Source organism: Leiobunum rupestre, chromosome 7 (genome assembly GCF_980474605.1).
Source record: "Leiobunum rupestre chromosome 7, qqLeiRupe1.1.hap1, whole genome shotgun sequence".
Taxonomy (NCBI): domain Eukaryota; kingdom Metazoa; phylum Arthropoda; class Arachnida; order Opiliones; family Sclerosomatidae; genus Leiobunum; species Leiobunum rupestre.
In genome coordinates, this window is record NC_143390.1 from 41943341 (window position 1) to 41957701 (window position 14361).

General features: G+C 36.5%; 2 protein-coding genes across 2 annotated transcripts; both read right to left on the minus strand.

Annotated features, from left to right (window-relative positions):
• Positions 1 to 5627: 5627 nt before the first annotated feature.
• Positions 5628 to 9898, minus strand: LOC149936345 (zinc finger MYM-type protein 1-like). The gene is made up of 4 exons (XM_090153665.1): positions 9536 to 9898; positions 9085 to 9487; positions 5764 to 5821; positions 5628 to 5697 (listed from the first exon to the last, which is right to left on the minus strand). Exons 1-4 carry the CDS (start codon positions 9896 to 9898, stop codon positions 5628 to 5630), a joined length of 894 nt encoding a protein of 297 aa, XP_090009791.1.
• A 196-nt stretch (positions 9899 to 10094) lies between these two features.
• Positions 10095 to 10778, minus strand: LOC149936346 (zinc finger MYM-type protein 1-like). Its single transcript, XM_090153667.1, has one exon. It carries the CDS (start codon positions 10776 to 10778, stop codon positions 10095 to 10097), a length of 684 nt encoding a protein of 227 aa, XP_090009793.1.
• Positions 10779 to 14361: the final 3583 nt, after the last annotated feature.

Consider the following 14361-nt stretch of genomic DNA (forward strand, 5'->3'; position numbering starts at 1 on the left):
AATAAAAAGTTTGTGGTTTTTAAAAAATTCTAACTAGTGTTTTCATAAGTGGCTTCTAGTTTCAAAACATCGCTTAAAATAGTGTATCAAGTTTTTCTTATAAGTAATAAATAAGAAGATTTAATGGATCCCTTGAAAACAGTTTATTGGTAATTTCTCTCAAAGAATACACAATTTTTTATGAAGGTAGGTGACCTGGTGAAGCCATAATAATCAAGCTATATGCAGTCTGCTAGACACCGTTTCTGCTTTTTATAAGAATTTTGCGTTTATGCTTTCAGTAGATTCTTGAGAGCTAGAAATACACACTCAAAAATAATATTTAAAGCCAACATTTCATCGCAGAAATTATCCCCACAATCGAACAACCGGTATTTCAGTACTACTGTTAAATCGTTTGTCACCGAAGGAAGCTGTGACTTATTTCTTAGCCTTGAAAGATAAAACTAAGGAAAATATTGCACCATGATTGCAATTTCCTCCATTCACACCTTGGTTTCAACCATCAATAATAATAATTTATTGATAGTCATATAATTACATATTTGTACACTGTTTAAAGTCTTCGACAGGTGAAATTTTTGCCCTCTTTTTAATTCTGCTTGAAAACTATAATAGATAGATCGATGAAACCAATTGCAACTATTATTTATTTTCCAATATCTTTCGTTATTTATCGGTTTCGTCCGCCAAAAATTAATAGTTTGGCGGGAACCGTCAAAACCTATTTTTGACAACTTTTTAAATATTGGTTCTACGGCACTGACTAGAGCATTTTTGAATTCACAATGGTCGGTTCATATTTAGAAAGTGGAAAAATTATCCCTCTACAAGCAACGGTTGAGAAGTTATCGCGTTTACAAACTTTCGTCGAGACTAGGAAACACCTAAAATGCATCAAGCGATTATTAATAACGCAACTTCAACAGCGATCCAATAACATATATTTAATTAAAGGCTGGTTTAAAAAAACCAAATTCCTAGGACAACTTCGCAAGTGGTCTTAAGAATATTTTTTTTATACGCTAAAGCTTTTAAAAAGCTATTTGCGTTTTAAATTATTTATAATAATTGTTACGGTAACTGTTCACACGACGGGATACAAACGTTGCGGGAGCACCCGCAACGTTGCAGAGGGTATGTGTGAACGCGGCTAATGGATCGTTTTCTGTATGTAGAAATTTGCTGTTGCGATAAAATATAAACTTGAAGGCCCGACCACTAATATCAGAAGTTCATAGTAAATCCCTTCGGGGGAAGAATTTAATTTCTCATTGAACCCATGTTTTTTTTAGTCATTCTGCGCACAGTTGAAAAACCGCGGGCGCTTTCCATTGGTTCTTAGTATTAAAAATAAATTGTACCGGAGGTAGTAACCGGGTGGCTTTGGGCTTTAAAAATAAAATGCGTCTTTAGAGCGAGCTGGAGGCCGCAATTGTAAATTTATTTACAGTTTTTCCTTATAAATAAAATATACAAGGTAATGTAAATGTAATTTTTACGTTAAAGGTTGTTTAACTAATTCAGTTAAATAATAAATATGAAACCATAACAGGGATCTTAGAAAAGAAACTTGAGTCGGCAGTCTTGAGGATCAAGTATGTAATTTTTTTTTAATGCTTAGCTGAGGGTTTAATCAAAGGAACTCCCCGAGTCCAAAGTGAGCCGGAAATGAGGTGGGCAGAGTTTCCAGATGTACGATCCTTATCGTATTTGTACGATAATTGAACCCGCGGTACGATATACGATCCGAAGGCTGGATCGTACGGCAAAAATACCATCTCGCGATAAAATACGATCCAAAGTACAATCCGTGTAAAATTTTTAGAGCGAAAACCTTTATATATCTTTAAATATTGCTAAAGATCCCAGACTCCCACTTCCAAACACGCTCTTGGGGTTTGGTGAGGGGGACGTGATAATCGTCGCCACGAATCGTACCTAAAGGTGAGCTAAAGTATACGACATAAAAGGTATAACAAATTGTTTCTTATTATCAGGTTTACAACTCACTGAGGGAGTTAAGTTTACCCTCATGTCTAGTATTGCTCCTACAGCCCGGGTGTACACACGTTTTCTTTCTTGGAACCGGCATCGTTCATTTTTAATTAAAACTACATAATTAATTAAAAGAAAACCCCATCTGAATTCTAAAGAGACCGTTAAAGCAAGTGTCGGCTCGACGTCAAGTAGCTCTTTTTTCAACAGATGTCACTATCTTCCTAATCAAAACAAGGTAGTTAAGCTACATTTTGACCCAAAAGGCGGGTACTTATAGGTACCCCTGGCGTTAATTGGATCGTTTGTAAATTGGCCAATAAAGTAAATTTCAACAATTTTAAACAATACTTTTAAGAGTCAATGATATCTCGTTCGAATGTACATACATCGCCATTGATAGCCTTTCATAAAGTTTTCAAATCGGAGCCCTAGAAGTTGGGCATTTGCCCAATCAGTAAATATTAAATTTAAGTATACTTCTCAGGGTAATTTACGGGACCCCAATTTTCGGGGTTTTATATTTTATCGTAAAAATCTACATACAGTTCCTTAATTTAAGTCCGATTTTCATGAAAGTTATATTTTTGAATAGCTGTGGTTTACATATAACCTAGATTTGCAAATACGTTCCTTAATTTTAATTCTAAGTAAGGTTTTTTGGGCAGCGTATACGGGCCCCCGCAATTTCCAACATTTTAAATCCGCGTGTTTAGAGAGGTCTACGTGCCCGTTTCCCCATGAACTTTCTATTGCCGGGACGAGAAAGTGTTAGGCGAGTCTGTGTTTTTTTCTCGTACCGAAAGTGTCCATATTTTTCATAAAACAAAAAAGGTTGGCCGACGACAGTAAAGGAAAATTTCCGATATTCGTGGGGTACAATGTAAACAAACAAAATGGACGTTTCATTGGAATGGGTTGATAAATGTGGAAGACTTGATGATTTTAGTGTTAATAGCGTTACTCGATCAACTTTTGTTTGCTCGTTGCATTTTGATAGTGGCCAGGGTCCAACTAAAGACTGTCCGGATATTATTGACCACAGGACAAGTGAAGAATTCTAGGTATTAAAATTGCTTACCTAACATTACCTACCAGTCTATTTTAACCTAATAACCCATCTTCAATCCTTTTTTACTCAATTTTAAATTAGATTTTCAAGAAGCAGTATGAGGGTTATCAACTACTAGAAAGTAATCACTGTATGTCCAAAAAACCTGAAGAGATCAATATGCCATTGCAAACTTAGGTTGCGACTTAGATGGAAACATCAAACCCTACAGAATTGGAAACTTCTATACACTGGGAAATTCCAAAACACCAAAATTCTTCATTTTTCAATCCTGAGAAACCAACGGCACTCGCTAAAACATCAACTCCAAAATCTAATCTTTGTATAAATAGTACTTAAGGTAATACTATTTTTTATAAGTTTCACCTCTAACATAATATCCTTAATCTTAAGGAGGAGTTTGAAAATGGTAAACAAAATACTGGATATTTCTCATGGAACGATAACGCTTTACATTCAAACAAGTGCGATTATTTAACATATTCAACTACATGTACAAGCTGCAAAGAATCTGAAAACTGCTTTAAAAAAGAAATTGTATCGAAGGAGAGTTACTCTGAACCAAAAGAAAGATAAAATAAAGAATCTTAATGTTAATAAGCATCGCAAGTGCCCATTTTATGGAATGTCAAAAGTTAACATAGTGAAGGAGGTTCAAAGACAGAATAGACAAGCTGCATATCTAAAAAGCAAAGCGTTTAAAATTAAGCAACTACATCGACAAATTAGGGAAGACGGCCAAAAACTAAATAGCACTGATAGCAACCAACTCCTTGAAGTTTTAGAAAGACATAAAAATGATTTCCCAAAAGACTCGGACAAAAGTTTGTTCATAGAAGAACAGATAAAAGCCATCGCATGCAAAAGTAAACGAGGTCGTCGTTGGCATCCGAAAATGGTACAATGGTGCATTTATATTCAAAACAAATCACCCTGTGCCTTTGAAGCTATGGAACGAAGTGCTTGTTGTGAATTACCATCTAGGAGAACATTATACAACTATGCTTCACATTTCAGAGTCAAAACAGGTTTCACAGCTGAATCTTTCAAAGAAATCATAAAAACCTTTGACGAGAATTGCAAACATGAACATCAGAAATTTGTCAACTTATTAGTTGATGAGATCAAAATTAAGGAGGATATTATATACAAAAAAAGTACGGGTGAGCTTATTGGATTTGTAGATCCGAATGAATATGGAAATTCTGTTGTTGAACAAAATATAATTTTATCTGCGCTAGAAAAGACTCCAATTGTAACCCATATCCTCTCGGTAATGATCCAAGGCATTACTAGCAATATAACTTTTCCCCTTGCACACTTCCCTAGTGACAATTTAACCGGTGATATTTTACACTCGATCATTTGGGAAGCTATTTCAAAATTGGAGTTTTCAGGAATTAAAGTTCTTGCTGTTACTGGGGATGGAGCCAGTTGCAACCGAAAAGTTTTTAAAATCTCTGCAGGTGATGTAGGTTACAAATGCAAGAACCATTTTCCTCTTGATGAAGATAGAGACCGTTTTTTTGTTTGTGATCCCCAACACCTTTTGAAAACCACTCGAAACTGTCTAGAAAATAGCGGAGATGGCAAGTTTTCTGAAACGTTTTCCAGGAATCTTTTCAAAGGTGGTCAACACATGCACTGGAAAGAAATAGACATTTTGTACAGTGAAGATGTCCCGCGGAGCATAAAGCAATTACCCAAGTTTTCATATGACCATGTGTATTTAAATTCATTCTCCAGAATGAAAGTAAATCTAGCTGCACAGGTCTTGATAAACGATTTGGCGAAGAAGTTAGTGAAATGGTCAAATTTATCAACGTCATGGACAAATTTTTTGATTGCATGAATGCTAGAAATTTCAGAGAGGGTTATCGCAAAAGAAACCCAAACCTAGCTCCTTATGAAAGTACTGATGATCCAAGACTAAAAGTTGATGAATTTTATAGTTTATCTATATTTAAGTCTGCCAATGATAAAAACATCATGTATTATTTTTATTTAGTGGCTTGAAGATGATTTTATCGAGTACTTTAATGCTTGGAAAGATGAAGTAAGAAATTTTTCTGGTACATTCAATGCTGACCAGCGAAATTCCATGATGCTGAGCAGAGAGACTATGAAAGGGCTAAAAATAACTGGTAAACATTTGTTTTGCGATTTACCAATTACTCGTGCTAATACTTTGAATGTTTCTAGCTAAATCTGTTGCTGAAATTGTGATATTCCTAATACGAAAAGGAGCCAAACTTGTACTTACTAATCGCCTAAATCAGGATAATTTAGAAAAAGAGTTTGGAAAGCACAGAGCTGCTTGTGGTCCAAATACTGCCTTTAATGTTAATTTGTTCCGTCAAAATGTTGATAATTTCCAATATTGCATTTTTTTATTTTCTTAGGGGGATTTGTAGGTGTTGGTAGTGGGATTTCATCATCACAAAAACCATTATCTCCTATCACAGCTTCAACTGCTAAACTTGTATCAGACAACACATCAACCACTTCTGTCAAACTTTCATTTAGGACTAATTGATCATTGATATTTGTTGTATCGTCAATCAATTTTTTTAGTTGGCATTAAACACGATGAATTTTCATTTTGAACAATTTTTGAAAGCGAAGGCCTAGAAAAAATACACAATTCAATTACTTAAGTTTCAACCAAAATATTTTTTTTTACCTTCACTTACTTTGCATATGGATGCTCAACATGTCTTTTATTTTTTACTGTCAATGAATTGCCGTTCTCTAAACATAATCGCTTTTAAAATAATTCATTTCTTTTACGTCCATCCATGTTATAGATATTTAAATGAATAGCGAATATATAGAATTTACTTCCTTTGCTAAGCCTTCTCAAAAATATTTTGAGCAGACTAAAATAGCACGTGGCGATCTAAAATGATGCAACGGTTTGTTTACATTGTACCGCTATGCGCGAAAATGTTGCGCGTAGATCCTTAGACGTTGTACGTCGAAGAAAAAACGGCTAGTTTCTCGTCCCGGTAATAGAAAGTTCATGGTTTCCCTCTAGCGTTTTTCAAGGCCGTTCAGAGTGCGCCGCGCTTTCAACATATGACCAGAAGTAACAATTAAGTATGACACTATCGACCTAGTCTTCGGCGTATGACCAGAAGTAATAAGTGTGACACTCAACGTAACAAATAAGTGTGAAACTGATCGAACTAGTCTTTATTGTATAACCAGTAACAAATAAGTGTGATCAGAAGTAAAAAATAAGAGTGACACTGATCGAATTAATCTACGATTCTTTCAAAATATGACTAGAAGTAACAAATAAGTGTAACTTCAATTATGTGTGACCGTGGATATATTGGTTGCTGTGAATATCTCAAACAAACTTAACACATTATAAGGATTGTGTGTATTCTGACCGTCGTACATCTTGTTTTTCCTCAAACGGAGAGCGTGGCCGAATGCCTTGAGAAGCGTACGAGTCGGAAATTAATAAGCATTATATATATCCATGGTAAAGGCATCCTGCATGTATTATATTACTAATTTTAACTGGTTTTCATTGGAAAATGCGATACATTTTTGTCTAGGAAATAAATGTTATTGTTGGAGACTGTTTCGTAAAATTTCCATATGAATCAACTAAAGGAATCAATAAATTAACAATATTTCGCAACATATTTAGAAACAACCAGACCTGTTTTGTTTCGTATCCAGAAAAATGACAATAATAATAAAATAGTGGATATATATTTTAAAACATTAATTAAAATAATATAAATATTATACACTACATGAAGTCAATAACTAAACAATTAAGTATTCTTCAAATATTTTCCAAAATTCACTTATTGTGACGATTTTAATCCCGACTCCTAACCTACAGACTGCGAGAGTGTCACCTTGTATTAATAATAGTCTCTACCTGGATATATCACTCTACCCACGGACTGTAAAATTTACAGTCCGTGCTCTACCTTCCCGCGTACATTTCGCCACGGCTGCCAATACGCATAAAGAGGGAGGGGGGTAACCCTACCCGACGAATCGTTTTTCAAGGAAGTTCTAATTTGGCTTCCGTTTGTTACGGGTTCTACTCTCCGAGCGTCTGCTCTCTGCGTTCAAAATAAAACAGCGGTTAGGTTTAAGGAGTATTCCGTTTTCAGGAGTTTTGCTTAACAATTATTAGAAATTATGGATGAGTAACGATTTATTATTAGTATTTAAAGTTAGGTATTAAATTTTTATGAAAATGGGCGTAAAACGATGCCTATCCACGTTGTGGAAATGAATCTCGCTTTTATCATAAAAATCATATGGCTGGGGTAAAGTTTATTCCAATTGCAAAGCCAATTTCAAATCCTAATACTTGTAAAAGATGGTTAGTTTGGCTTCAGGAAGCCAGAGCAGAATTTAATATTTCAAATATTGCTTTCGGAATTTAAGTTAAATATGTTACCAGATTCAATATTTTCAGTATTCCTTTTCTTCGATAAGTTCTCAACGCTATCGTCTGTTGTCAACAAAATATTAATATACTGGGTTCTATTTTCACGAAACATTTACTTTACCTGAATCTGATGGTGAAAATAAATTGTTCTCATCAGCGATAAATTTATCATAATCCAAATTATCCAAAGAGCAATTAGAACTTAACGAGCTTTCCAAGCTTTCATCATCATCTTTCTCATAGCATTTAGTAGGAACCAAAGCGGTAGAAGGGCAGGGACGTCATTTCAGGATTTTTCAGGGGGGGGGGGGCGAACTTGGGTGTCCAATGGTCTAATGGCGGGAGCCCCAGGGGCCAGCGCAACGAAACTGGTATTTCTAAAGAGCAAAAACATGTTTAATTTATACTTCAATTTCAGCTTTAATTGCGCCATCGCCGGAACTGTGGAACACCAAGGATTTCGGTCATAAATAAAAAATTCGCACCAAGAATATGTATTTATATTTCGGAAGATTGAATATGTTGAGATTACGGTGAGCCCCTTTCCCCCGTATCCAGGACCGTGCAGAGGGGGGAGGGAGGGGGCAAAATCCCCGGGGCCCGGGCGAAAAGGGCCCATAAGGGGGGGGGCGTATCTGTAGGACCCATCGAAGAAGCTCAAGGGGGAGGGGGGTGCAAATAAAGATAACTTGGGAAACGTTTTCAGCTCTCAAGGGGGGGGGGTGCAAATCGAAGGGGCCCGCGAGTAAGTTTGACCCCGGGCCCCAGGATACCTCTGCCCGTATCGGGAGCGGAGAGGAAGACCAAACGTCACCGGCTTCTGTTTCAATCGAATTGGGAAACGTCAGTTTTACGGAGCCCATGAGATTCCAAGTCGAGTTGATTTTTATTTTAAGCGGAGGAGCATACCAGCGGGAATAGAAATGACGCGATAAATCGTCTAGATATAGTCATTCTCTCTAGACTCTGAGTATAAATAAATACATTATTGTTCCTTCAAAGATTAAAAATATAAATCAAGTTTAAAAAGTCGAAAAGATTCCATTTTTAAAGCTAAAACACCGGATATCGTCTTTGTTTCATATTGCCGAAATCATTAATAACTTCGTCAATATTAAGATTTTTGCGTCTTCTTGGAGGCACGCAATGACCAGCAGATCGCTGAGACGTTGGTCTCCACATTTTCGGAGGTAAGTTTTAACACGTTTCATGCAGCTGAAAAATCGCTCGTTTTCAACCGATGTTACCGGCAATGTCAGAACAAGGTCAATTGCTTTTAAGAGCTCCCTGAAAGCAAGTGGATTACGACTCAAGCATGTTCTAACTTCCAGAATTGTCAATGATAGAATAAAAGACCGCAAGTGGGATATAGTTTCACAAGTTCGTTGATTGAATCTGGACATAAAAAATTATTGGCACTAGGATTGAAAGCCAACACACTCTTTAAAACACTACAGTTATATGTGAATCGCGCCTCGATTTCAGATAGAAACCGGTCTATACACTCTAAAAAGGATTCCGACGCGCATTGAATTTGAATCATCGGTATTTTGGGTCTTCTCTGCAACCTTCAAATTCTTCTTACCAATTATTGACATCACATAATAGTCAGCTAGTTTCTTCGACAACACTTGAGCTCGCTGTGGCCTACGGAAGTTTATGTCGTTCAGTGGAATACCAATTTGAACTCCAATTTCATCAGCTTCTTTTGCAAATGCCTCCCAAGTGTAATTGTTTCGAAATGCCATCAGATCGTTTTTGGTTGATTCTAGTAGTTGAATGGCAGATAGGTAATCGACTGATGAGTTTTGTAATTCTTGCGATAATGAATAGACTGCCCCAAGTAGCTTTTCAGTGACAAGTAAACAACGAAGGAATGATATTGAATGTATTCGTTTTCGCAAACCTTGAGCTTCTGCAGCTGTTAACCTGTCAGCATTCTGTTTAGCAATGGCTTCCAACACATTAACAATGGTTTCAATACGAAGCTTTATTTTGCGAACGGATCGATATCAATAAGACCATCGAGTTTCAACTAATCTTTCGAGCTCCAAGACTTCAAGATTATTCTCAATTTGTGCTTTCACAAATAGTTCATGTCGGGGGCCACTAACTGATAAAAATACATAAACTGATTGAATGATGGAAAACATGGCAACGATCTCAGGAATATTTTTAATTGTATTGACTAAAACTAGGTTTAGTCGATGGGCGTGGAAGTGAATGTATATGACATGTGGTGCAATTTTTTTAATCCGTGCCTGAACACCTATAAGGTGACCACTCATGACAGAAGCACCATCGTAGCATTGAGCCACACATATATCCCACGATAATTTGTTTTCCAAAACTGCATTGTTGATAGCAGTTTTCAATGCCTCAGCATCTACTTTTTCCATATGAAAAGTACCTAGAGGCTTTTACCAAACTAAACCATTTGGTGACGTGGATCTGATGACGAAGCTCATTTGTTCTTTGCGAGAAATATCCTTTGACTCATCAACCATCAATGCCCAGTAGGGTCCTAGTGAACTAATAAGGTTCTTTCTAAGAATGTTTGCCAAGCAGTGTAAAATATCGTTCTGAGATACTCCGCTAATGTAATGTGTAATGTCCGTATCTCATTCGAAGTCTTTCCCTTAGTTGAGGTAAAAACTTACTCATCATTTCGAGCAATTCAACGAAATTCCCTTTGTTTGACGATTCTTGTGACTCATCATCACCACGGAAAGCCAACCCTTGCCGAGCTAGATATGAAGTCGCTAAAATTAAATACTTGATATGGTTTTTATTTTCCAGAACAACCGACTTTCTCTGAACATTTATGAGATTTGCTACAGATTCAGTCTTTCCAGCTGACACATTTTTCGCATTCGTCCACAGCGCTGTGCTATCTCTGTGCTTGCTACTGGATTCATGCTGTCTCAACAATTCTTTCATGTCGTTCCATTTTTTAAATCCCTTGTCGACCAACGTTATATCCCCACAAGTTTCGCCCGAACGGACAATATTGGGACTAAAATGTCGACTACTGAAACAAAAGAGGGCATCCTCATTTACGGAGTATTCTATCCATGGAAAATGTTTGAAATATCCAGAGTTGAACCAACGCTTAGACGTTTGAGGATATTCTTGTAGTATTGGTTGAACTGGACCTTCATGATGAGAACGTGATAGATCGAAAAAAGACACTTGGTTTTCTGTCAATGCTTGTGATTTTGGGTAATTCCAATATATCTTCTGTTTCTTTACTAACTCCACTTGTAGAAGCCACTGCATGATCAACTAATTGCTCAGAATTAATTTTCTGGTTTTTACATGCTGTAGTTGTAGACTCTGTATCTTATTCCAAATTCGGTGTGCTTTTCCTCTTTAAGAAGGTAAACATTGACGCTTGTGTTGCTTTCTTTGCCATAACGATTATGAATTGTCGCGAATTCTACTGCATTCCGCCTGGGCAGTTTTATCTCAAGTTCCCGTAGTCATATATACTATTTGGTTATAGGTAGGACGATTCAACGAAATACAAGCCTAAATTATTTTTATAAGTTAAAAAATAATTACAACTTACGAGAAGTTACGTCTTATATTTTCTTAAAAAAATCGGAAAACTCCCTAACAGCGTTACACTACACCGACTACAGTCTGCAGCCATTGAGTTGGGAATAAATACAGGTACAACTTAATCTGGCTGGCGCGGGACCAATTTCTTTCAATGAGGAAACTTTATCAACTTTATCGTTCTACCGTGGCGGCATCTGTCTCTAGTGGTGGCCACTATATGGCAAATGAATTTTTGCGCGAATCTGATGCGAAATTGAAATGTATGATTTCTCGTAACAAACAAACCTTAAAAGTTGTTCAAAAATAATTTTATTCTGTCAAAACGATCCTTTTTAACACAAGCTACGGTGAGTTAGCTAAAAATTATTTATTTTTAGCCATATAACTTTACAAAATATAGATGGCACTACCGCCTAATTATAAAGATGAATTTCGTACAGTCTTCTCAGAACAGGTCCCGCGTAACCATTGCAGCAGAAATCGTAATTGTAATTCTAGCAGTATTATTATCAATTCAATGTCTGCAGCCCTAGGTACTATCGAAAATACCGCAGTTTTGGTTACGGTTTCCTCCTACAGCTCAGTCCTACTAAAAACGCAACAATCCGTAGAAAACGTCCCAGTTTAAAATAAAAAAACACAAAATCAATGGCCAGACTATCGCTGGTTTAGTCACCGAAGCTTAAATATTTTAATTATCGCGAATTCTACTGCATTCCGCTTAAGTCGTTTATCCAAGATTCCCGTAGTCATATATATTATTTGGTTTTACGTGGGACGATTCAACGAAATACAAACCTAAATCATTTTAAGAGTTAAAATAAATAATTACAACTTACGAGAAGTTAATTATTTTATTTTATAACTTCTGAGAAACTCGGAAAACGCCTCAGCAGTGCTACACTACACCGACTACTGAAAATACCGCCGTTTTGGTTACAGTTTCCTCTTAAAAACCCAACAATCCGTCGAAAACTTCCCAGTTTAAAATTTAAACAAAATCGATGGTCAGACCGTCGTGTGTTTAGTCACTGAAGCTGCATAGTTGAAAATTAAATGGATATCGCAGAACTACTTAAGAAATAAATAATAGCATTATTTCCAAAACAATATTTGGAAGAAACTAAACAGGAGCTTTTTAATGAAGTTATATGCAATTTTTTCGTTACCTTTTTGACTCGTAAAAATTCAAGGGGGGAGTTATTATTAATATTATTATTGAAATGGCTTCTGGTTCGAATTCAGTCAAGGGCTTGGAAAAGCTTTGTTTGCCGCCATGCCTATGCCCAGCGAAGGAGATCATAACAATAATGCAATTCAGTCATTAAATAAAAGATTATTAATGGCTTAATTATTTCTTAGATACCTTAAATGACTCAAATCCTCCGTCGTTTTGCTCCTATGCTGTAATCAACTCAGCTACAACTTACTCGAGAACAGAATCAATTCGTCAATGGCTTAGCTTGTTTATGGACACAATATTCGGCTCCAGCCACAGAATAACATGTGCTTCGTCTATTACAACCAGCTTGACTACATCAACGAAGACCCAAAACCAAATAACTAATCTTGGTCTTGCTCATTTGATTTTACTTTTGTTTTCTGCTCTATTTGTTTATATCTTGGCGCGATTTTAGAGAACATATAAAACATTCAAAATTATTTGAAGCTACATTGGCTTTTGACCCTATTCGGATATACAAAACCCAAAATTACGCCATCTCATTCGCTTTTGGCCCTATTCGGATATACAAAACACAAAATTACGTCATCTCATTCGCTTTTGGCCCTATTCGGATATACAAAACCCAAAATTACGTCATATCATTCGCTTTTGGCCGTATTCGGATATACAAAACCCAAAATTACGTCATCTCATTCGCTTTTGGCCGTATTCGGATATACAAAACCCAAAATTACGTCATCTCATTCGCTTTTGGCCCTATTCGGATATACAAAACCCAAAATTACGTCATCTCATTCGCTTTTGGCCCTATTCGGATATACAAAACCCAAAATTACGTCATCTCATTCGCTTTTGGCCCTATTCGGATATACAAAACCCAAAATTACGTCATATCATTCGCTTTTGGCCCTATTCGGATATACAAAACCCAAAATTACGTCATCTCATTCGCTTTTGGCCCTATTCGGATATACAAAACCCAAAATTACGTCATCTCATTCGCTTTTGGCCCTATTCGGATATACAAAACCCAAAATTACGTCATCTCATTCGCTTTTGGCCCTATTCGGATATACAAAACCCAAAATTACGTCATCTCATTCGCTTTTGGCCCTATTCGGATATACAAAACCCAAAATTACGTCATCTCATTCGCTTTTGGCCCTATTCGGATATACAAAACCCAAAATTACGTCATCTCATTCGCTTTTGGCCCTATTCGGATATACAAAACCCAAAATTACGTCATCTCATTCGCTTTTGGCCGTATTCGGATATACAAAACCCAAAATTACGTCATCTCATTCGCTTTTGGCCTTATTCGGATATACAAAACCCAAAATTACGTCATATCATTCGCTTTTGGCCCTATTCGGATATACAAAACCCAAAATTACGTCATCTCATTCGCTTTTGGCCCTATTCGGATATACAAAACCCAAAATTACGTCATCTCATTCGCTTTTGGCCCTATTCGGATATACAAAACCCAAAATTACGTCATCTCATTCGCTTTTGGCCGTATTCGGATATACAAAACCCAAAATTACGTCATATCATTCGCTTTTGGCCTTATTCGGATATACAAAACCCAAAATTACGTCATCTCATTCGCTTTTGGCCCTATTCGGATATACAAAACCCAAAATTACGTCATATCATTCGCTTTTGGCCTTATTCGGATATACAAAACCCAAAATTACGTCATCTCATTCGCTTTTGGCCTTATTCGGATATACAAAACCCAAAATTACGTCATCTCATTCGCTTTTGGCCCTATTCGGATATACAAAACCCAAAATTACGTCATCTCATTCGCTTTTGGCCCTATTCGGATATACAAAACCCAAAATTACGTCATCTCATTCGCTTTTGGCCGTATTCGGATATACAAAACCCAAAATTACGTCATCTCATTCGCTTTTGGCCCTATTCGGATATACAAAACCCAAAATTACGTCATCTCATTCGCTTTTGGTCCTATTCGGATATACAAAACCCAAAATTACGTCATCTCATTCGCTTTTGGCCCTATTCGGATATACATAACCCAAAATTACGTCATCTCATTCGCTTTTGGCCGTATTCGGATATACAAAACCCAAAATTACG

Coding starts and splice junctions, on each gene's coding strand:
- LOC149936345 (XM_090153665.1), bottom strand. CDS start 9,898: ATGGAAAAAGTAGATGCTGAGGCATTGAAAACTGCTATCAACAATGCA. Junction 9,488..9,535: donor TCTTGGAGCTCGAAAGATTA/GTTGAAACTCGA, acceptor CGCAAAATAAAG/CTTCGTATTGAAACCATTGT. Junction 5,698..5,763: donor GTTGAGCATCCATATGCAAA/GTAAGTGAAGGT, acceptor TATTTTTTCTAG/GCCTTCGCTTTCAAAAATTG.
- LOC149936346 (XM_090153667.1), bottom strand. CDS start 10,778: ATGCAGTGGCTTCTACAAGTGGAGTTAGTAAAGAAACAGAAGATATAT.